Source organism: Phragmites australis, chromosome 10 (assembly GCF_958298935.1).
Source record: "Phragmites australis chromosome 10, lpPhrAust1.1, whole genome shotgun sequence".
Taxonomy (NCBI): Eukaryota; Viridiplantae; Streptophyta; class Magnoliopsida; order Poales; family Poaceae; genus Phragmites; species Phragmites australis.
The window spans coordinates 33,650,501-33,672,395 of record NC_084930.1 but is presented as its reverse complement, the minus strand read 5'-3'; the positions used below and the strand labels follow the sequence as shown (position 1 = coordinate 33,672,395).

The 21,895-nt window shown below is 40.0% G+C and overlaps 2 protein-coding genes across 6 annotated transcripts; both read left to right on the top strand.

Moving 5' to 3' along the window:
• Positions 1-602: 602 nt before the first annotated feature.
• Positions 603-17,027, top strand: LOC133930903 (uncharacterized). Of its 5 annotated transcripts, none has more exons than XM_062377675.1 (26): positions 603-734; positions 818-1,095; positions 2,150-2,502; positions 2,915-3,032; positions 3,121-3,244; positions 3,329-3,409; positions 3,681-3,900; positions 4,242-4,311; positions 4,384-4,431; positions 4,999-5,067; positions 5,410-5,466; positions 5,546-5,653; positions 5,739-5,811; positions 6,283-6,326; positions 6,979-7,068; positions 7,629-7,810; positions 8,100-8,208; positions 8,392-8,490; positions 8,574-8,717; positions 8,808-8,969; positions 9,280-9,498; positions 9,690-9,883; positions 9,962-10,133; positions 16,003-16,185; positions 16,375-16,551; positions 16,806-17,027. In XM_062377675.1, the coding sequence occupies exons 1-26, from the start codon at positions 725-727 to the stop codon at positions 16,887-16,889; spliced, it is 3,468 nt and encodes a 1,155-aa protein (XP_062233659.1). In that variant the 5' UTR covers positions 603-724; the 3' UTR covers positions 16,890-17,027. The 5 variants fall into 5 exon arrangements, with proteins under 5 accessions (XP_062233659.1, XP_062233658.1, XP_062233657.1 ...); XM_062377674.1 differs by having other exon boundaries at positions 4,378-4,431; positions 16,006-16,185; XM_062377673.1 differs by having other exon boundaries at positions 4,378-4,431.
• A 1,097-nt stretch (positions 17,028-18,124) lies between these two features.
• On the top strand, positions 18,125-21,528 carry LOC133930284 (ATP-dependent Clp protease proteolytic subunit-related protein 2, chloroplastic-like). The gene is made up of 9 exons (XM_062376922.1): positions 18,125-18,278; positions 18,337-18,426; positions 18,516-18,588; positions 19,099-19,219; positions 19,318-19,455; positions 19,765-19,881; positions 19,973-20,041; positions 20,132-20,227; positions 20,804-21,528. Exons 1-9 carry the CDS (start codon positions 18,125-18,127, stop codon positions 20,948-20,950), a joined length of 1,005 nt encoding a protein of 334 aa, XP_062232906.1. The 3' UTR covers positions 20,951-21,528.
• Positions 21,529-21,895: the final 367 nt, after the last annotated feature.

Below are 21,895 nucleotides of genomic sequence, written 5' to 3'. Positions count from 1 at the left end.
ATCTGGACCAAAAGTACAAATTCAACGAAGAACAGAGGCATGACAGCAACTCAAGTTGGAGGGTCAAAAGTCAAAACTTTGTCAAAATTCCATGCTTTCTTTTATTTCCCTTCTGGAGATACATACATGGCTTTGGGCTTCTACTAGAGAGGACCGTGGAATGATATAGATCTACTCTGGATCAAATTAACTAGTTAATTATTTAATCTGAGCTAAAGTGAATTTACGGATCACTTCCTAACTTCTACCAATGTTTCCCTTGACCACTGGTAGATCTCCGTGTCCACCTCAACACTGGAATTCCCCTTCTTTTTAATTGATTCTCGCAGCACTGTTACGTCAGTTGCCACAATTTTTTAAATTATAAATAGTTTAATGTCGTGATAACCAATTCGACTTTGCTTTTGAAATTTTATACCCCATTATAACGATGACGCAACAGAGCACTCTTTAAGAATCTTTTTAAATTTAATCAAAATTCTATGTTTTTTTAGAAGATAAAAATTGTATGTGCTTCGTTCGAAACTGCGCATGCATGACGTCACTCGCAAAGAAGACCAAGGGTAGATTTGCAAATTCTCGCGATCTGGGGATCAACCCGGAAAAAACAAAAAAAAGGATCTGCTTGAACAAATGGACGCAGACGAGGGCTCCGGTGTAAAATCACCCCACTCCGTCCCTCCCTTCCCAGCATCTGCCCGACGGCCACCGCTCGCCGCCGGCCATGGCGTCACGTAAGCATCCCGATGCTTCCTACCTCTCTCCATATCCGCCCTAGCTCGGCTCCCCTAAAAGACGTGCCTCTTCTCCCGTGCAGTCCTACTCGAGCAGCAGGAGAAACTGCGGCGGCACGTCGACGAGTGGCGCTTCCGCTCCCGCGCTGCGCTCTCCGATCTCGGCGCCGGCTCTGGATCCCCCTCCAATTCCGTGTCCTCCGATTCCGTAAGACTCCGGGTCGCCCCCGCCGACGCCGCAGGGGCGGGTTCCGCGTCCCTCCTCCTGGCCGCCGCGGCGGCCGACGACAACGTCGCGGTCTCCAAGTTCGTCGCCGTGCTATCCCACTCCTGCATCGAGATATTCCGCCTCTCCGATGCGGTATCCTTCTCTGAAACCCATTCATTCGTTTCGAATTGCGATTGCGATGCGTCATGCGCGGTTACTTGGTTTTGAGGTGGAATTGGATCACATTGCTGAAACCCACTCCTTCATTTCCAACTGTAGTAGGTGAAATGTAGGTTCGATGTTGACTTTTGGTTTTTCATTTGCAAGTTTATAGTAAGTTGAGGTTTAGCGGTTTAACTGGGAAACATCTGAAAATTTGAGCATGCTAATTGAATTAGCATGTGCTTAGTGAGCAATGCTGGTCCTGAATTGACGTGAAACCTTGTTAGTCTTGTTAGTATAGTTGGCATAGATGTCGGTAAAAATCTAAAATTAGACAACATACATAAGCGTATTTACCGAAATAGATAATATGTTATCGTATTTACAATTTTAGCATTCGTATTCGGCACATTATTTACCGAAAATGGAATTCCGGTACACTGTTCGCCGAAAAATTGCGGGCCCGATCATATTCAGCACAACGTGTGCCGAATATCAACTGTGTTCGGCACACGGTGTGCCGAATATGGGCTACAGTGCCGTATTCGGCACACAGTGTGCCGAATATGGGCTTTGCACGCCATCGGAGACCGCACGGCAGGCAAAACCCATATTCGGCACACCGTGTGTCGAATACGGCACTGTAGCTCATATTTATCATGTTGTCTATTTTGACAACATGATGTGCCGAATACGGTTGATATTCGTCACACGGTGTGCCGAATATAGGTTTTTCGGCGTACGGTATACCGAAAATCCATTTTTGGTAAATGATGCGTCGAATACGGATGTTAAATTTGTAAACACGACAACATGTTATCTATTTTGACAAATATGCTCATGTATGTTGTCTAATTTTGGATTTTTGCCCATAGATGTCACTACTTCTGTTGTTGTTTGCAGTTATCTTTTTTGGTACAGTGTAACACCTCCAAGCACATACCTATGCTTTCTACTATAAAAAAGGTGTAAAACGTGTGCGGAAACCGAGAAGTTTGCGGGGTTGTGCTTGCTACCTTATCTGTTTTCCTTTTGACTTTTCTAGGCATCAAAGAACCTGCACCGGCAACTGCTCCTGTTTGGGCACAGTGCAGGGGGATCGAGTGAGGCACTTCTGGAAGGGGAGCCACAGAAGATGTTTGCACACTCAATGCCATTGTTGCTCGAGTTACATGAAATCGCCAATGGGCTGATGGTGCTTCTTGGGAACCTGCTCCGCCAACTGGACGTAATCTGCTCAGTTCGGGACAAGAATGTACGACCACTGAACTCGTTCAAGAGTTTTGATTTGAGGACAGTGTTTGGATCGCTCGGTGAAGGGCTTGCTGTGTTCCTGTTGTTGGATGAAATCTTGAGGCACAATGGCAATGTTAGGAGCTACTTATCTCTGTTTTCGAGGTACTAATTTTTTTTGGTAGTTTACCAGGTTCGTTTATGCGGACCATCTATGTTCTATTCAAATCGTGAAAAGAGTAATGATACAGTGTTTAGTGAGTAGTGACTTAATGACTAAAATCGGAAAAAGGAAGATTGGAGCAGAGAGTAAAATAAATGAATATTTCCTTAAACTAAATGTTTCAGCTGTGGCTCAAAAGCTATTGATGAAATTGTGGATCTTGCTAACCAAATATGAACACAATTTCATAATGCTACACAAAAATCTCAGCAACATTTTCTTTCTGGACTGAGAAAAATCTGACATCATGTGATACTTTATCCACCCATGTATCTTAGACACCACCTTATCCAGCATTATCGACATACACAGAAGTGTTCACAAAATTGATCATTTTTTGGTCCTTTCTCATAGGATGATGAGTAAAGTGAAATCAGAGGTCGATGTATTTGGTATGTCTGTTGATGATGTAGACTTCCTAGATCAAGTAGTGCACAACTTGCAGAAGCTCTTTGACAGTGGCTTCTTCCATGTGAGTGTCGGTGCATTAGCTTTCATCTTCCCTCGTTATTTTCCTTTAGTGAGCTGCTATTCATCTCACTGCATCTTTTTTTCTGCAGCGACTGGTGCAAGTAGATTCACCTTTGTGTTCTTCAATAAACCTTGTTAGGTCCAATCAGAAACTTCTAGATGCGTTTTATTCTTGCTTCTCTGAGAGCAGTTCTGAAATCCTTCTACGCATTGGTGAGCAATATGCACTTAAACCTTATTTCATCACATCTACTTTATTAGTTTTGTCTGGCTTTTAGTTTTAAATTTCCATTTCAGGCTCTTCAAAAGAACTCCCATTTGATCGAAAGACTATTGTCCATCTTCTAGCTCTTCTTTTATTCTTCACATCGGCAACTGGTACTTGATCAACATGCTTGGTTATTGCATGCTTTTATTCTAATCCTGCTTTTCTTGCAATCATAGATTGTGCTTAATAACTTCTTTTATCCAAACTTCTCACGGTGCTTTTCAGCACTAAAAAAAATGATCTTAGGTTAGAGACTGTCTTAGTTATAAATTGCATCTCCCATTATGATTAGCCTCTCTACATCTTCCTTTTTACAAATTATTATGCTGTGACAGAGCTTGTTTAGATTACAATGCTCTAAAATTTCCTTTTTCTTTTTAGATGAAACTCCTGACAAGAAATCGATAAAACTGCTAGGCGAGATGTTTCAGTTGGTTCCAGTGGTCTATATTGAAGGTGGAAAACGCATCGTGCTCTCAGATTTAATGAGGTGTCATTGCCCTCCAAAACTATCCTTGTTGCCTCCCATTAAGGAAGCTTGCGAAGCTTTCGGAATCATGAAGAATAATTATCTGGTGCACTTAAATGAAGTGCATTCAAGGTGTGCATAATTTGCCCTCTTTACATGTATAGCCTAGCACCTTAGCAGGATCCCTATTGTCCAGCGTTGTGTGTCTCCGTCATTATATTCTTCTTCCAGATTATCTCTATCTGCGGAGTTTTAAAGGTTGTATTTGTAGTTCCGGTTTAATTACATATATTTATTTTAATTGAAAAAGTAACAGTTAAGGATTATGAGTCTGTTGGTGTCACCTAACTCTGCTTCATTTTGCACATGTCTGAGTACTTGTATGAGCTTGTCGCTTTGACACTGCTAAGTCTTAGGTTCAATTCAACATTGAGCACCTCACTTTTACTTTTATTTTTGTTTGGTATGTGCAGGGATATTCAAGCCATAAATGATTCACTGTCTTGTTGGTCTGTTTCATTCCAGTCAGCTGTTCATCCATCGGTAAATAATTTTTTCGATTTCTGGAGACTACACTACATGCTGAGTTTTGACTTATGTTGGTTTCAGTCGCAGATGTTGACTGAAGAGTGGGTCCGGCATCTACAGAAACAAATTTTGCAGGTCATTTTTAACTTTCGTTCTGCTTGCTAATTGACTATCTCCTAATAAAATTGTCCTGCTAATCCAATTGGACTGCTGAACATCTAAAACATATCTTGAAGTTAAACTGCATAATCCCAAAGAACATTGTTATCATTCCATGTTCTGAAAGTTGCTTCTTGCTTTGATCAAGTTCTTTGTGTTTTTGTTGACTTAATTTGTGTTGGCTGAGACTTGCCATGTCAAGTGAAAACTTTTTGGACTTGCTGCTAATTATCTAGCTTATGCTTCTCTAATAATGCTCTAATAAAGTTGTCAAACTAAGTTGCCAATTTAGCTGAGTGAACTAAAATTGTTGTGCATTTTCACTAAGGTTCTCACCGCAGATCCTTGGCTAGTTGAAATGGTGGCTTTTTAGCTTTTAAATCAATGGATACTCCTTCCTGATGATTATAACTTATTAAGTTTATTTGAATTCTTTCTTCCATCAGCTTTTCGTTGTTGAATACTTGAATCTGAAGTTGGTTGGTAGTCATTATAAGATTCAGTTCTGTATCCATGTTTATTTTTCTTTGCTCTTCAGTACAGGGAGTAGTGCTCGCAGATAGAATACATATGCTTGTTCTATCCATGCTCGACATGCATATGCATCTTAAGGTACTGTATGCCTAAACTTACTAACTTCCCTTTTGCTACTTTTATGCTTCACTGTCTTTTGTTGACCTGCACGTGGGCCCTATGCCGTATCCATTTAATTTTAGTTGTTCTTTGATTTGCTCTCACAATACCAATTTGGGCTTGTGGTGCCCCCATTTATTCTGTGAGGTTTTATAAATTTATTATTGTAAGTGCTCATGTTGACTGGCTTACTGACCTGAGCTCAATATTTGTTCTAGTAGCACTTTTCAGACACTTTTGATGTTTCTCCCTTTTCTTTATATCATAGTTAAAAAAAAGTGATAAATCATCTTGACTGATTTCTCTACTGCTCATTTGAAGGTTCCACTGAGAAGGGAGAAAGCCAAATCTCTTTGTCAGATGATTGTGTCACTGAAGGTAGGAGAAATCTGCCAATTCTTTTGTGAAATTTTAAGTACCTGTTTTGTTTAACACAATACTCACTCTAATATATTAGTCCATAGGAAACTTGTTCAACACAAGAGGGCCCAACATAGTACGCAGTCTTCCTCACATTATCAATATCATTCAATCAGATATTGAACAGCTCATAGTACCATTGAAGGTCCACTTGCCAACTGCCTGAACTGTACTTCGTTTTCCTTCTTTCATGGAGCCTGATGTTCTTTTACTTCATCCGTTTTAAGCAGAATAAATTGCAAACTGAAATAGCCAAGGGGGATCATGTGAGCAAAACAGGATTTCTTAGCTTGTTGAGACGTGGTATGTGAGACTATTCATTTCTATATCTTTTGCCCAAGAGGAACATACAGTTTTGTTCCCCAAGGCTTTATATAACTGAAACAGAGCATAAGGCACAATCCGACCTGTTTTTGTGCCCTCCTGTCTGTTGGAAGATGCTCTTTGCTAGATGTACTAGTGTCTAGTGCAGAACTATCAGCTGTTTTGAAACAATCTGTCATTAGTATGCACATATTCAACTAAAGACTCTTCCCCCCTTTGATTCAAATGCCATAATGGATCATATACGGCTTTGCACCTTTTTAGTTTAGTAATATATATTTTTTTGAAAATGGCTTTGGGAGACAGCAATAAATAATGTTTTGCAGAACACAGAGGATACTTCTAAAGTCAAAGCACACTATTTTTCGTATTTCATAATACACTGATTTGGTTGTGTACTGTTTTTTGTTGATACTTCTGAGTTCTGACATGGAATGGTATTGGCTTTAGGTGGTGCGGAGATGGAGACGAAGCTTCTTGATTCACTTTCATTGGTAAAACATATTGGAAACAGTTTTTTTTTATATAAGTATGTGAATTATCATATTTATATGTTGGCTGTTTTCTTGATTTGTCTAAAACTTGTAAAAGAAACTAAATGTTCATTGAAATCAACTCAGTTAATTTTAATTATATTTATTTATTTCTTCACATTGAAGGCATATCTTGTTTTACTGTAGACATTTCTTGTTGATTGAAGGCATGCTTGAGATATTTGCCACTCTGACTATCCTGTTTCTTGTTGCTATTATTTCTTTTGTTCTTACCATTCTTCTGACCCCTCAGCTAAGGAGGGAATACTCCAAAATTTTGCTGGTGGTTAAATAGTATTAGTTGCTAAGAAATGATAACCGGTTAAGGTTTCCTGTAGCAGTGCCATCCCTGATGGAGATAGAGATTGGCTAGACACTCGAGTTGATATTTGATGTTTATGTGACTAGTAATTGTTGAATCAATAAAACTGTAGGCATGCTAGATAGCCTAATTATTAGATTGGGATGGTTTCTCTTGCAGCTAAGTGTCAGTTGCAGATCTGAGAACCATTCTCTCTTTAAGATACGACCATGATTTAATTGATCTGTTTGGCTCAATAATTTTCTTTCTATAGTGACAATATTAGTTTTGCTTTTCTCTGAATTACTCCAGGTTCTGATATCCTTGCAATTGCTTGAAGGAGGTGGAAGTTCTCCAAGGCAACTGACACTTTCTATTACAATGGATATTCTACACAGTCTGGTGTGTTAGCCATTTATTCAATCATTATTACTATCTTGCTGAGTCTGGCTCAAGGGTCCTCATGGAAAATTAGTTTTAGTACTTGTGTGGTACATTACAAAATGTAGCCTACCATGTTTGGAGATTCCAATTACCAACAACATGTGAGGCTAGTTCCCTAGTGCTTGGTCAGTTGGTTTGTTTGTGACTCTGAGCTTGCAATAAAGCCTGAAGGTATCAAGGGAATGTGAATTTGTAAAACTGCGTCTCAAGAAGTTTTTTATGCGTTGGGTAGCATGATGACTAATTGAGTTAGCACAGATTGACCAAATTAGGATATGGAGATATTGCTTTTGCTTACATTGCTTCCAGATTTAGTTCAATACTTTATTGTGAAGTCTGAGCTGACGAGTGGATCTTCATCCAGTCTTCTAGAGTAGGTGTAACATGTTTTGAGTTGCGTAATTTATCCCTGGATCTTCAGCTCATGTAATTTTCTAACTATTTGTTGCTTGTTTTTCTTAATAGATTATTTATTTTCTTTGATGTCCATAACACTAACATGTGTAGCATCAACGCAGGGTCACATGGATGTTGAGTTGGGTAGAGTGAGGAAGCTTTTATCAAAGTTCAAAATTCTTTCAAATTTCCAGTCTCTGATCGACGAAAGAACAAATTGTAGCTTCTTGTATTGGAGAAAGGAGATGTTTCCGACTTGGTTATCCATGGTATATGGAGATGCTTGCAAATTGTATTGGCTACAGTAAGTGTTTTAAGATATCATGAAGATTTCATAATCTTCTTATAACCACATGCCTTTGATGTGAACGGTTGTATGTGTTGCAGTTGACAAAATCATAATCAATTTTGCATTTTAAATTTTCACTCATTTTTGTGCATAGAGTTCAATCTTTGATTGGCTCTTCTATTTGGTATTCACATTTTTTCTTCAAGTTGTTCGTTTGCTAGTATGGTTGCCTTAAAAAAAATCAAAAGATTTTTCAGCTACAAATGTTCTTTGTCCCTTGCATTGATTATTTTTGAGTTATCAGGAACATCATTGATGCATTTTCTGATGGAATATTGCTTCTTGGACTTGGGAATGTGGGGCCAGTTACTCTTCAAAGTTATGAGGAAGAAATTGAGAATGCTTTGAGGGAGGTGAGTTTTTTCCTGCTCACACATACTGTTGTGTTAATGAAAGCTATGAAATACATTTCGGTTAGGAACCAAAGTAAGACTGTTTCAATCTAACACTGTGAAAGCACCATGTTCAAAATTAAACAATAGTGCACTAGCAGAACAACGAAATCCTCAAAATTTAGGGCAATCTCTTTTTTGCAGGAGGTTGTTGCTCCATTATGCAGGGATATTGAGACTGATCTCCGACTTCATGTTCATTCTACTCATTTGAAAGGAACAGTTGTTGTGAACCCAACAAGGGTAACAAAGTACATTGGACGAATTGAGTATTGTGCTGTTTGTTTTTTAATGCTGACACAAACTATACTTGCGCTGTTGGCCAGACTGGGGTTCGTAATCTTTCATGGTACTTAAGAATGAGGCCCTTGCGGTTACCTTTCAAGTTTGTTGATGTTAAATTGCTCGTGGAAAACTATCTAAATTCTGCATTCTATACTTACTCTGTGATGCCTAACTACGATAAAAAGGTATGTATCATGCTCTTCCTTATGATATGAAAGTCATAAAGTAGTCTGTCAAATACTTTGCTTATGATTGTTTTGTTGAGTATACTCTAGATATATACAGAGATGCATCAACTAGGAGAGTTGAAATATGGTGTTGAACTGGAAGATTTCCATCTTTCTGTGGATGCTCGAGATCAAGGTTTTGATATCAGAGAAACTATCCAACATCTTGATTCATTTTGTGAGAAATACTCCTACAGCATTGTCAAACAGGTTGGTACTAATACTTATGCCATGGAAGTAGGATATTTTAGTAATCATTCTCCATGTGAACTCTTTTCAAGTCAGAGGAATCTAAAGAATAGTCTTAACGTTTCTGACTAGAATAATAATAACTCATAAATCCCCCTCATGTTCTGAGAAGCAAGATTTCACATATTTTTCATCAGCACTGTTTTGCAACATACTCGATTAAGATATATTTGCCTACTTTGTGGCTGTACATTCCAGCAAAATCTCCCTCCTGCTTGTGGTTCAGACTTTTACAGTAGCTTATCTTTTTTTTTTCTTCTTATTTATGCAGATGTTTATTGAGAACGATCTGGATGGTCAAGGCCGGAAAAATTTAAGAGTTTTATGTGTCGAACACATTGCATCGTCAACTGCCATGTGCAGTTTGCAACAAACTTCTGCAGCTTTGGACTCCATTTTGACGTTTTTAGAAAGGATGTTTGTAAATCTCCATGCATTGCTTCAAAGTGACACTGAAATTGATTTATTGAAGGATTTTAAACAATTAGAGGTAAATTTTGCTCTTGAGATGTTCTATATTATTTATAATGTGTTACTTGTGATATATAGGGTGATACATGCTTGCTGTCCCTGAATATTGAGTGATTCACCTTAGGGCTGCAACATGTTCAGAACACACACGAGTGATTTCATATGCAATTTAAGCTATCATATTCAATTAACTCGTGTAGCTTATACCAGAACACCAGGGTGTCCAATGCACATCCTGCTATCCAAGGAGAGCTGACAGCTGCCCTAGGGAAACATGCGCTTGAAGATCATACTCTGGATTACCTCAAACAAGTACAAGCTGTTGTTTCTAGAATAGGAAACACACTAGGTCTAATGAGAATACTTGCTGCTGGTTGTACCCGCTATTCCATTAGCATCTCAAGGTGTGTTCTCTGAAACTTCCTCAAATGAACTTGTGATCACATGTTTTGTTCACAGTATGACTTCTCTCATTCTTGTAGATTTGCAATAAAATCTAACTATGACTCGAGCTACTCGACAAGTTGCAAAATAATGGGTTGGGATGATGATATTGCTGAAATTGGGAAGATGTTGGATATGGGGGCAAGAAACAAGGAAGCATTGGAGGAGAGAATTCAATCATTTTCATTATTGGTAACCTGCATTTCACGGGTACTGTCTTTCAATTACTAGTAAGTGTTTATTGTTTTTTACTATTAATATCCCCCCACCAGGCTAAGTGAAATTATAATTTCTGTCAACTACTGAGTGTCAATGCCTGGCTTGCTATACACTGCCTCATGCATTGTGGAACATTATACAGTGGCAACTTTCCTTTTGTGCGGTATTATTAGTTGCAAGTTTCAATATTTTCGTATGGCACACCTGGCACACCTGCCTTATTCTCATACTATGCTAGAGGTAGTTTTTCCATTTTTTCACGATGAAAGGGGAAACTGAGTTACCATCTTGTAACCTGTACACTTCAGCAATCAGGACAAGTACCGCTATGAACATTGTGTTGCTTTGTGCAAAAGTATTTTTCTACAGTTAAAGTATGGTTACTAGTTCAGAATCGGTATACATGGAATTTTTTTAATATTATTTTTTTACGGATATTACAGAAATAATACCGAAAATGAAGAAATTCTAAAAATAATACCTATTCGTCTAACGGTTTGGCGAAAACAAATTTTCGCCCTACTGTACGGCGAAAACACTATTTTCGCCAAACCGTTAGACGAAAACTATTTATCGCTAAACCATACACGGAAAAATAATTTTCGCCAAACGGTTGAACGAAAACTCCCCATGAGCTCAACGTGAACCATATCTCCTGCGTTGGAATGGCCGAAACTTTTTCTTCTGTCGATAAAATCTTTTATCGCTTTTTTATTTTGCGATTGAACTTATTTCTTATACGGAATGAAAAGATGTAAAATAAATCGTAGAATCGCTTGTCCGATAATGGGACGTAGCTGATAAATATTATATGGGAGGCTACAATAGCAGTTGTAAAACATAAGTAGCATAGAACCCGATACAGAGGTTACATACGCTGATAAATATTATATGTGACATAGGGTTTTTCGTCGTAGCGCGAATAGACCCTAACCATAAAGAGTTTACGACAACTAACATTGGCATACACAGTACGCGTAAAGAGTAACCTAATAGAGTGCCACTGCTAAACCCAACATGTCTTAGGGAAAGAATATATGTTGGGTTACAATAGATGCTCTCTACTAAGTGCACCTAGGATATTTGCACTTTTTCAGGGCATCGGTGCCCGCCGCCCTAGCACGACGGTGCCTCTCTCGCTTTGTTTCACTCTTCGCTTCTTGTGCTTCAGCCGTGGCGCGCTCAGCCGCTACCTTCCTCATGCACTCCTCCTCCTGACGCTTCAGCCGTAGTTCCTCCTGTTGTTGCTCGTACTCCTGGCGTTCGTACGTTTCCCTTCTCCATCGCATGCTCATATCGATCCACCGTTTTTTATGCTCATTTTGCTCTATATCGAGCCATTCCATGAAATCACTGATAAGTGAAGGAGACTGGACAAATGAAACAAGATGGGAGATTAGTAATACAGTGCATGAAATCGAATGGAAAGTGCCACACAAGTGATCTATGTCGCTATACCAGTGGGTACTCATACGGTTCATGTTAAGATTTGTCGTACTAGTAGTTGACACACATGAAGAAGCGTATGCTATATGTGTAAGATATGTCCTGGGACTCGTGAAGCCTATAAGGGTCACCATAGAAGCACATCGGTGGTTCGACTCCTTAGGGGATGAAAATCCCTCAATGTTTCTTGGGTGGGCTTGGTGGAGCTGAGAGACATTGCAGTTGAGAGAGAGTTGAGGAAGGAGTGGTCTATCCATGAATGAGGGTGGGGTTATTTATAATGGATGGGGGCTTGTGCATGGACTGAGTGTACGGGCTTGGCTGGGAGCTGGAGCACATGATTCCTTTTGAAAGCTGAAAAACTTGTGGCATTGATGCTTGACAGAGATTCTCTGTGAAAGCTGTTGTTTGGTGTGGTCATTTCATTATGCAAAAGTTCAACAAGTTGTTATTATTGTCTCTGCATGTAAGACAGAAGATCCAATGAAATCATTGGGCTTAGAAAAAAAGTATTGGTAGAATGATAAATCCTGATCATTTTATTGAAGAAAGTAAAGTACATCACATATAAGGGTCATCGTAAACATTTATTGCCTGTTTGTAGCATCATAGTAACTAAACTACTTCGTAAACGAACAGTCTGAATTAATAAAATGGAAAGCTGAACAAATAACATTTATTAAGCATAAAAGCAACACATACTACTTCTGACTCCTACCTTGACCCCTTCCCTAGGCCCTGCCTCTGGCACGCTTTCGCCTACATGTTGATGCTGGAACGTCGGCCTCCACCTCCTCTCAAGGATGCTCGTAGGCCGAAGGTCTGTACCAATCAGGCGTGTGGCGCTCACGTCTGGGCAACTAGAGACCATAGCTGCCTTCTGCCTCATGTTACGTAGTCTGAGTGGGCGAAGGTGCACCGTACAACTGTGATGAGGCCAGAACTTCTGAGGCCCCTACATAGTCAAAGAATGGGTTCCCGCTAGACTGCGGCGTACCCCCGGAAACCTAGGTGGTTGTATCGATGCAGATCAAATTTTTATTTATATCGTGCCGAAACAAGTGAGTATTAGTGGAAAATGCGTAATAAATCAAATATTATGGAATAAAGAGGCGTGACATACCTGGTGTAGGAATACACATAGGCGTGGCAAAACCAGAGCCTCTTGCATGGACAGGTTGCGAAGGCTGAGGAGTATCATAGCCATGCCCGGTCCATCTAGGGCCTCCTGTTAACTGGGGGTCAGCCCATCCAGAGCCTCCTGTGCACTGGAGGACAGCCCATCAAGAGCCTCATGTGTACTGGGGGTGGCCCATCCAGAGCCTCATGCCTGCACAATTACTCAAATCGACACCATATGGATCGTTATGGATTTGACCATTTGCATCGAAAACTCTTAAGATGCCTAACAACCAGAGCCATCCCAACCTGCTCTCATCCTCCACAAACACAAATGCCAAAGGAAGTTTCTAGTTGTTTGCATCAACACTAATTGCAGTGAGAATCTGATCTTTATACTTCCCAGTCAAGAATGTATCATCCACGCAAAGCAAAGGACACCAATGCTAGAAGGACTAAATACACTGATCTAAAGAAAAAAAAGCACGTCGAAAAATTCTAGGCTGGTTTTTATCAAGTTCAGTCTTCTTGAAAGCAGTGTATGTGCCAGGGTTCCTGACATTTAGAATTTCAAGCACGCGGGGTAGGTTGCAATATGAAGCCTCATATGTACCCCACAGTTTCTCTAAGGCTTTCTGCTTTGCACGCTAAGTCTTTTGATAAATAATCTCATATTTGAACTGTCGTAATATTGATCGTTGGATGAACGAGCATTCCATATCCCGCTTTTGAATAATATCAATGAATAATTTATATGCAGCTAGTGCAGCAGTGAGGTTGTGGTGCTTTCGACCAATATTTTTCAATATACAATTGTGCTGAACCACTCTAGAGACTACCCAATGGGTCGAATGCTTCGGTTTGTATGCATGAACATAAAAGCTGCATCTAGGAGTTCTGCACTTGACACTGACTTTTCTGGGCTTGAGATAGCAACAAATACATCTCTGTGTGGTGTCACTGCCCATCGTGCCACTGCATCCTTCATTTCAGACCGATTAGGAAACACATGATTTAGGTGAACCATACTTGAACCATATTCCCAATGAGAGTCATGGTTCTCCATAACTTGCATCCTCGCTTTGTCATACAAGTTTCATTCTTTTGGGATGACAGTATTAGAGTAGTCATCGTCTTCATCTACATTCATAGATTCCAATAAAGTTTCTTCCTCATGAATTGCGTTACGGTCCACGTTCTCGAGCTCAACAATGATTTCTTCAATTTCCTCCCCTGCATCAGCATGACCCTCCTCAACCTTTGTCGTCTGCCTATGCACAACAACCTCTGTCTCAATCATCTGCCCTTGTTCAACTTCCTCTGTCGACACTGCATGCCCGCGTGTATTCTTTTCTTCAACTGGTGTTGATGCACTACTACTATCATCCGTTTCTCTTGGACATGGTTGCACCAGGATATTGAACTCAACCCGACGCCGCCTACATCACTCCAACCATTTCAACTACTTGTTTGTCCAATATACCGGCTTTAACTCCCAAAAAACTGGATGTAACGTACTGAGTCCACATGCATTGCATCGTAATAGAATGAATCTAGGGTCAAGCTGAAAGTATTGGGTGAACCACATTTTCATCTCTTTCATCCTCGTACCCTCAGGGTTTGGGTGCTTAAGGATGATAAATGAAAAATTGTTCAAATCAACACCAGATGGACCGTTACGTATTTGACCACTTTCATAGAATACTCTAAAATTTATAGAGTTTAATATAACTGTCACTAAAAAATATATCAATTAGATTACCAACTTATTGTCCCTATTAATTAGAAATGAAAATAAATTACATTCATACAATACGGCTAACTTAAAATTAACTAACGTAATAGCCATGTTGACCCACCATTTCTGGTCTTAAAATGCGAAGTACTATAGTCTTCGTTGCCTAAAATCTAATCAATATTACAGTCCTAAATCTAAATCGGGGATAATATTATTAAATAAACATATTACTAGAAACAACAAATTAAATATATTTGCTTCTCAAGAACTTATTAATTAATAACATTTGATATTATGAGTTTTGCGAATTTTTGAATACATAATTTTCATTGAATTTTAAAATTTTAACATAAATACTTCTGTGCTGCATTGCTTTTTGGATGCTCTCTTTGTTTTATTATTTTTTGTTGCAAACTACTAGTCCTAAGTCACATATTATTACAATCCAATAAATATCATATTTTAGTGCAAACACATATTATTACAATCCAATAATATAATCCTATATACATCATCTTAACTAGAGTACCGAGATCTAAAATTTTCACATATACTTTATTTTCTTAACCTAATACTAAAAATAACATAATACAAAGATTTGTACCTAAAATCAACATTTACAAAGGAAAAATTATTTCTCTAATTCTTAATTAAATCTACATACAGATAAAGCAATAAACATACATTTAAAAATAAAATTAAAAAGAAAAAACAATTTACCTTATTCTTCTTCTTCTTCTTACTCCTCCTCCCCTTCTCCTCCCTTCTTTCTCCTTTCTCTCCTCTCTTCTCTCTTCTCCCTAGCGTGGTCGCTCTCTGCTCGCGCCGTTGCGCTGGGCAGCGAAATGAGATGGACTTCACGGGTGCGGATGCAGGGGTGTGGGGTCACGGGGGCACGGAGTTTTTGTTCAACCGTTTGGCGAAAATTATTTTTCCGTATACGGTTTGGCAATAAATAGTTTTCGTCCAACGGTTTGGCGAAAATAACCACGAAGCTGCCATCGGGAACCCCTAAACTGTCGCCGAGGACACGTCACCTATTTTCGCCATACAGTTGGCGAAAATAGTGTTTTCGCCGTACGGTAGGGCGAAACCTTGTTTTCGTCAAAACGTTGGAGAATAGGTATTATTTTTGAAATTTCTTTATTTTCGGTATTATTTTTGTAATATCCATAAAAAAAAGTAATATTAAAAAAAACGTCTACATGCCCTCACTTTTTGCAGGCAAAAAAGTTTCATGTTTTTGCATGGACATACTGCTGCATGTTCAGATCAACGAAATCTCTATACATCGTATATAACGCTGAGTACAAACGGAGCTCACAAGATAAGCCTATGCAACCATTAAATATTTCTCAAGCTAGATTCAGCTTGGTAATACTGGTTTGGCCTGGCTGGGTTTAGTTTTGGTTCAGCTAGGGTTCGGTAGGGCATGGGCTGGGCTCTGTATCATATATGGTTTTGCCAAACATCCACACAAATGAAATGGGAGAAGGCATTTTGTGTTTTGCCTATTGATCATTTTCTGACTGCTTAACTTTTCTTGGATGCTTGTAGAAGGTTCAGAGCAATGAGCTTAAAGAAATGAAGGACTTCTTTCAAATTGTTCCATTGCTTATTGCCAACATGGTGGACCATAGGCTTCTTCACAAGGATAAACTATTGAGACGAGGCCATGAAACCAAGAGTGCCATTCATACCTACGATGGTTTCCTACTAGGAGTTGCTTTTGTCCTGAAGGTAATTTTGTTCTAGTGCCATGCTTGTTTCATGATATTTTGCTTTACCAGGACTAGCTATGAATGTGTTCTGGTGACTGGCAGTCTACAGTCTACCTTTCCACTCTCAACTTCTGATTCAAGGCTTCTTTCACATAATTTTGCTTTAACGTCCTTTTGTTGTGACTTGTTTTCTGATGTTATCTGTTAGGTATTGGAACAAGAAAAATCTTTTGATGAACTTAATTGGTTTGCTTCCACGAAAACAAAGTTTGAGGGAGAGACAGAGGACAAAGACAATAAAATGGATAAAAGCGCAAACAGGGCTGCTTTCATCAATCTTAAACTTTGGCGTGTTGCCCCATCTGTTAGGACAGAACAAGATAAGGTACTCTCACCTTGGCTCAGTCATTCTCTATGCCTAAAGATAAATTCATATCGCATCGGATCCTCCGTTAAGAATGGCAAGGCTTCTCCTCTTTTTGAGAACTACAAAAAGAGAGAGTACATAGGTGGAACTGTGTAACATTAATTTTTAGGAGCAGTGACGTGTACCCATGATGGCAACGGCCACATATTTGTGCTCGACTGCTAGGATTTCCCCTCTTTCCGAGGACTAAATATTCCTCATCTCCATAACAGGGTGTTGACAAGGGAAAGCGGTACCAGCAGGAGGTCGAGCTTATAGAGTGTGTCCTCGGGCTGGCCAGAACAGTGTTGAGATGAAATTATGTCACTGTAAAATACATATTCTTTGTTGCTCATTGATGGATTGTTGCATAGCCTGAGGGGTAAAAATCTATAATTAGACCACATACATGAGTCTATTTACTGAAATAGATAACATGTTGTCGTATTTACAAATTTAACATCTGTATTTGGCGTATCATTTATCGAAAATAGATTTTTGGTACATCGTACATCGAAAACCCCATATTCGGCACACCGTGTGCCGAATATTAACCGTATTCGGCAAACGGTGTGCCAAATATGGTCGTGTGCTGAATTAGTGATCGCACAACAGGCAAATGCTATATTCGACACACGGTGTGCCGAATATGACCGAGCCTACGGTTTTTCAACGTGCGGTGTATCGAAATTTTATTTTTGATAAATGATGTGTCGAATACGAATGCTAAAATTGTAAATACGATAATATATTGTCTATTTTAGTAAATACGTTCATATATATTGTCTAAATACGTTCTTTTGCATGTACTCTATCAGTAACCCAAAGAAGGAGAAAGCCAAATCTTGGCATAGAAGTTCAGGTATTGGACATAGGCAGACAGCATCCAAAATTACCATAGAAGCATGGAGCTGGTTGGTAGACTTGTACTCCTTCATATATCCTCTAGTCATAAATGTTTATCGCTTTGATTAAGTTTTGGTTAAATTTTTAAAATTTTGGCTGTCAATAATTTTTTAAATATTTAGTTTGAAAATATGTAAATCACACTCGTAGATTTGTCTTAAAAAATACTTTTATAATATTATATTTTTAAGTAGATATTTTAACTATATTTTAATAAAAATAATGGTTAAAGTTATATGTTGAAGATCGTGAAAAATAAAAAACATAAGTATTTATAACGGGGAATACTTAAAGATAGCCAGTTTTGGATAAAGGCAAAAGAACAGTCGCAACGTTGGATGTGATGATCAATTCTAATGTAATCATCATTATACTTTTATGTACTTTCTCAACAGCTGAAATGATAGAATTCAGTACAAATTCTCTTTTTTTGCCGGGGGGGGGGGGGGGTGCAATATTTCAGGAACAAGTGGGGCACCACCTTTCTCCGGGGGAGTTTGCAACTCCAAATTACTCCAGAAGCTTTCAAGATTCCGTTCAAATTTAACTGACCGCTGTGAACTTGATACATTACATTTGGTACATGCAAATTTTACAGGAGACGAAGTGAGTCCTGCTTTCATGAGCCGAGCCAGCATCCACGGCGATGGCGCGAATCTCAGCGCACGCCACGCCTGCCTCCTCCCCCTCGTTATACATCCACTCTCACAGACACTCCCCCAAGCTCAGTCTCTTCCCCGACCACTCCGCCGCCCGCTCCAATGGCGCCGGCCAACTCCTCCTGCTTCCACTCCCGCGCCGTAGCAGGCCCGCCCTCCTCCCCGTTCCTCCGATTCCCTAAACCCTACCACCACTGAGTGACCCCCCCCCCCCCCAACTCCTCTGTTCGTTTCTCTTGCAGCGTGGGCACCAGGGTCTTCGTCGGGCTCAGGGCGCAGACCAAGCTCGGTGAGCAAGGACTGGTGAAACTTGTTAAATTTGCACTGGCTTCGTCTTCTGCGTCTGATTTTCGTTTTCGGGTTGAGGATGCTGAGCAGGTTCGTCCGAATCGTCGTGCCCGAATGTCAGCGCCGGGTTCTACACCGCCGTCAACCGGAGGATCTCTCTGGGGTGCGTACGGACTCGATCCATATGCATAGGCACATGATCCTTCTTTGCTAGGGGTGCGCGCGCGTGTTATGGGAATTATAAGGATGTGATACTATTAGTATTACTATGCCATTGTCAAAGTTCGTTGCTGCCTCCATTTTGGGTGGTGGTTATGCTTGTTGTAGTGCATTATTGGCTGTTGCGGTTGCATGGAAATACGCGTACCTATATTAGTATGGAAGCAATGCTTTTGATCACATTTAGTAGCCATAGTCCATAGACACGGCCAACCTTTCAAGTCTCAGGTTGATAGATGTATATTGAAAAGATCTTATGTTTGTTTACAACTTATGATGAGAGCTTCCAGCAGTTACGAATCAAATAAATTCTCCATCATCTTTGTGTTTCAATAAGAAGCCATAGTCCATAGACTTGTTAGCATTTGAGGTAGTGGAAGAAAAAAGAATGATGCTGATGTGGTTTCTTGCACACATTTCACATTTGACCATACTACTAATTTACCCTTGATAGGTTGTCAAACAAGAGGGCTACCGGAGCCTGCATTTCAATGATGCCTATTGGTACTCCACGAGTGCCTTACAGAACCCCCGGTGAAGGAACCTGGCAATGGCTTGACATATGGAATGCTTTGGTAATATTTAATAGCACCTAGCTGTATTCTTCCTTGGGCTGATGTTGTTCTGTTTTCTCGCTGTGCATGGATAACCAATTTGAATTGTCCATATGCAGTATCGTGATCGGATTATCTTCATTGGGGACAATATAGATGAAGAATTCAGCAACCAAGTGTTGGCAAGCATGTTGTATCTTGACAGCATTGATAATACAAAAAAGATTATTCTATACATTAATGGACCAGGAGGAGATGTAAGAACCTTAGAATCCCATACTTGTGCTTATATGGGTTGGTCATGTTACTGTTACCCCTTTTTTTGTTTTTGGGTCATGATTCTGTGACTTGCAAGCAGTTCTATCATCAAGAATTTGAAAATGAAGGTGCTTGTCCAAAAGATTCTCTCAAAAACATAAAATTTGAATAACTTATTTGGTGTACTACAAATATTTTGTTTTGATGCTTCAAATATTCAAAATGGGTAATAAAAAAAATCCATGAAAACCAGGTCCCTGAGCTAACTCATGGCACATTCTAATCTGAGCTCATCCCTGATGTTGCAGCTTATGCCATGTATGGCATTGTATGACACCATGCTAAGCCTAAAAAGTCATATCAGTACCCACTGCTTGGGCTTTGCATTCGACTTGGCAGGATTTATTCTCGCAGCTGGTGAAAAGGTATTACTACTTAATATTGACTTCCTTTTGGAGCCTGTGGCCTTAGTATGCTCAAGTATAATACAGATCTCTGTTCTTCTGTATTGTCAAGGGTTCACGTACTGGTATGCCCCTATGCCGGATTTCACTTCAGTCACCTGCTGGAGCAGCTCGAGGCCAGGTTTGTAATCTTAACAGAAGGCTGATTGGTTTAGCATGTTGAAATGCCTGCATCGTGCATCCTATTGATTTATTGTACATTTCTCTGCAGGCTGATGATATAGAAAATGAGGCAAATGAGCTTATTTGTATCAAGAACTATCTTTATGGCAAGCTTGCAGAGCACACAGGTCATCCTGTTGAAAAGGCAAGAATTTTATGATTGCTTGAACCCTCTTTCTCTTCTTTGAATTCAGTGTGCTAAAACAAGCTTTTTGTTGTGTCCTGTACGTATTAGTGGTGCACAACGGTTTGCTTTGTTCTGGTTATTGTAGTCCAAAATTTGATGCAAAATACCATGTCATAATGTCAGTATGCTACCATACCATCTTCTGATCTTTTTTTTTTTTGAGAGGGGTACATTACAGGACGCACACAACCCACTCACACCACTCACACCCAATGCATGCACACGTGTGCGCGCCCTAAGCACACGGTACAAACATATACTCGCTAAATGCGCACACATGTGTACCCCTAACTACTGGGGAAAAACCCCTTGGTGAGGCTCGTGGGTCGATCCCAGGGATCGAACCCATGACCGGCCATCCCTGCCACTGGGAGCGGACCAACCGAGCTACCGCTCGGTCCTCTACCATCTTCTGATCTTTTGACAACCCGAGGGTCATGTTTTTTAGTCTTTCCACTTGTGATTCGATATGGTTGTCTTTTGCAGTTTCAGTCCTAAGCGTTCCTTTCATCTCAAGCATTTTCTTGTTTGCAGATTCATGAGGACCTAGCTAGGGTGAAGCGCTTCGATGCTGAAGGGGCTCTCGAATACGGGATTATTGACTGTATTATTATGCCATCTCGGATCAAGAAAAGAGGGGTCCACTGGAGAAAGGATCGTCGAAATCTGGGACTTGGCTAATAGATGCTACGCCATTGTATCAGAGTTATAAGTGTTGGACTGCAATACCCCGAACTTCAATTCGGGGTCTCCAGTGGTCTAGAACTCTAGTATTTATGACAAAACAGGATAAGCAGGCGGACTGGCTGAAATGAAATGTAGCAGCCATTTTCTCGTTCCATCACATGTATTGAGAAATGCATCAGGCCATCAACTTTAGTGTGAGAATGTTCTTGTTAGAGAGCAATGCACTGTCTGAAAATTTGCACAGTGCCTGTGTTGGCCTGCATTCAGTATGCTTTCGCTAACTGCCAACTGAGAGTATCATATTCCTGGGTTTGTTAGTGAGCACGGAGCAAAGAGAAGACCAAAGGGCATTAGCATCTAGGCGTCTCGTGCACTACTTTAGTAATATCAAGTGCCCATGTTTGGATTTGGAACTACAAAAGGAGTCGTCCTCTTTTTTTCTAGGCTGTATGATTGCTTCAATACTTATATCAAGTGCCCATGTTCTGAATCAGGAACATGTTTGTTATATCTTCATAGCAGTTTAAAGGACCATTGGGAGAGAAGGTAGCTTTCAATGGAGCAGCACTGGTGGTGACAAGCTACCTTGCATCCTGCACATAAACGCGCAGAATATTTCTTCATAGAAAAAACTAACGCTCTGTGAAGGATGCTGATTGGTAGGCGAAGAATGTTTCTAGAAAGTCAGAATACACCAACAAACTGCACTCAGCTTGTTTGACAAGGTTACACAGAAACTGTTGACAAGAGAAATAAGAATGTGAAACAACTCCAGAATTGATGGTCCACAGAGTCACAGACACGGCTCTCATGGCTGTTACCACTCGCCAAATTGCTAACAGTGCCAGCCTAGCGTCTCCCAGTTTCCAGCATCACCACATCAACTCACTCCAGTGTATGTATGGCCGTACGCAGAGATTACCATTTTGCCGAGCTTCA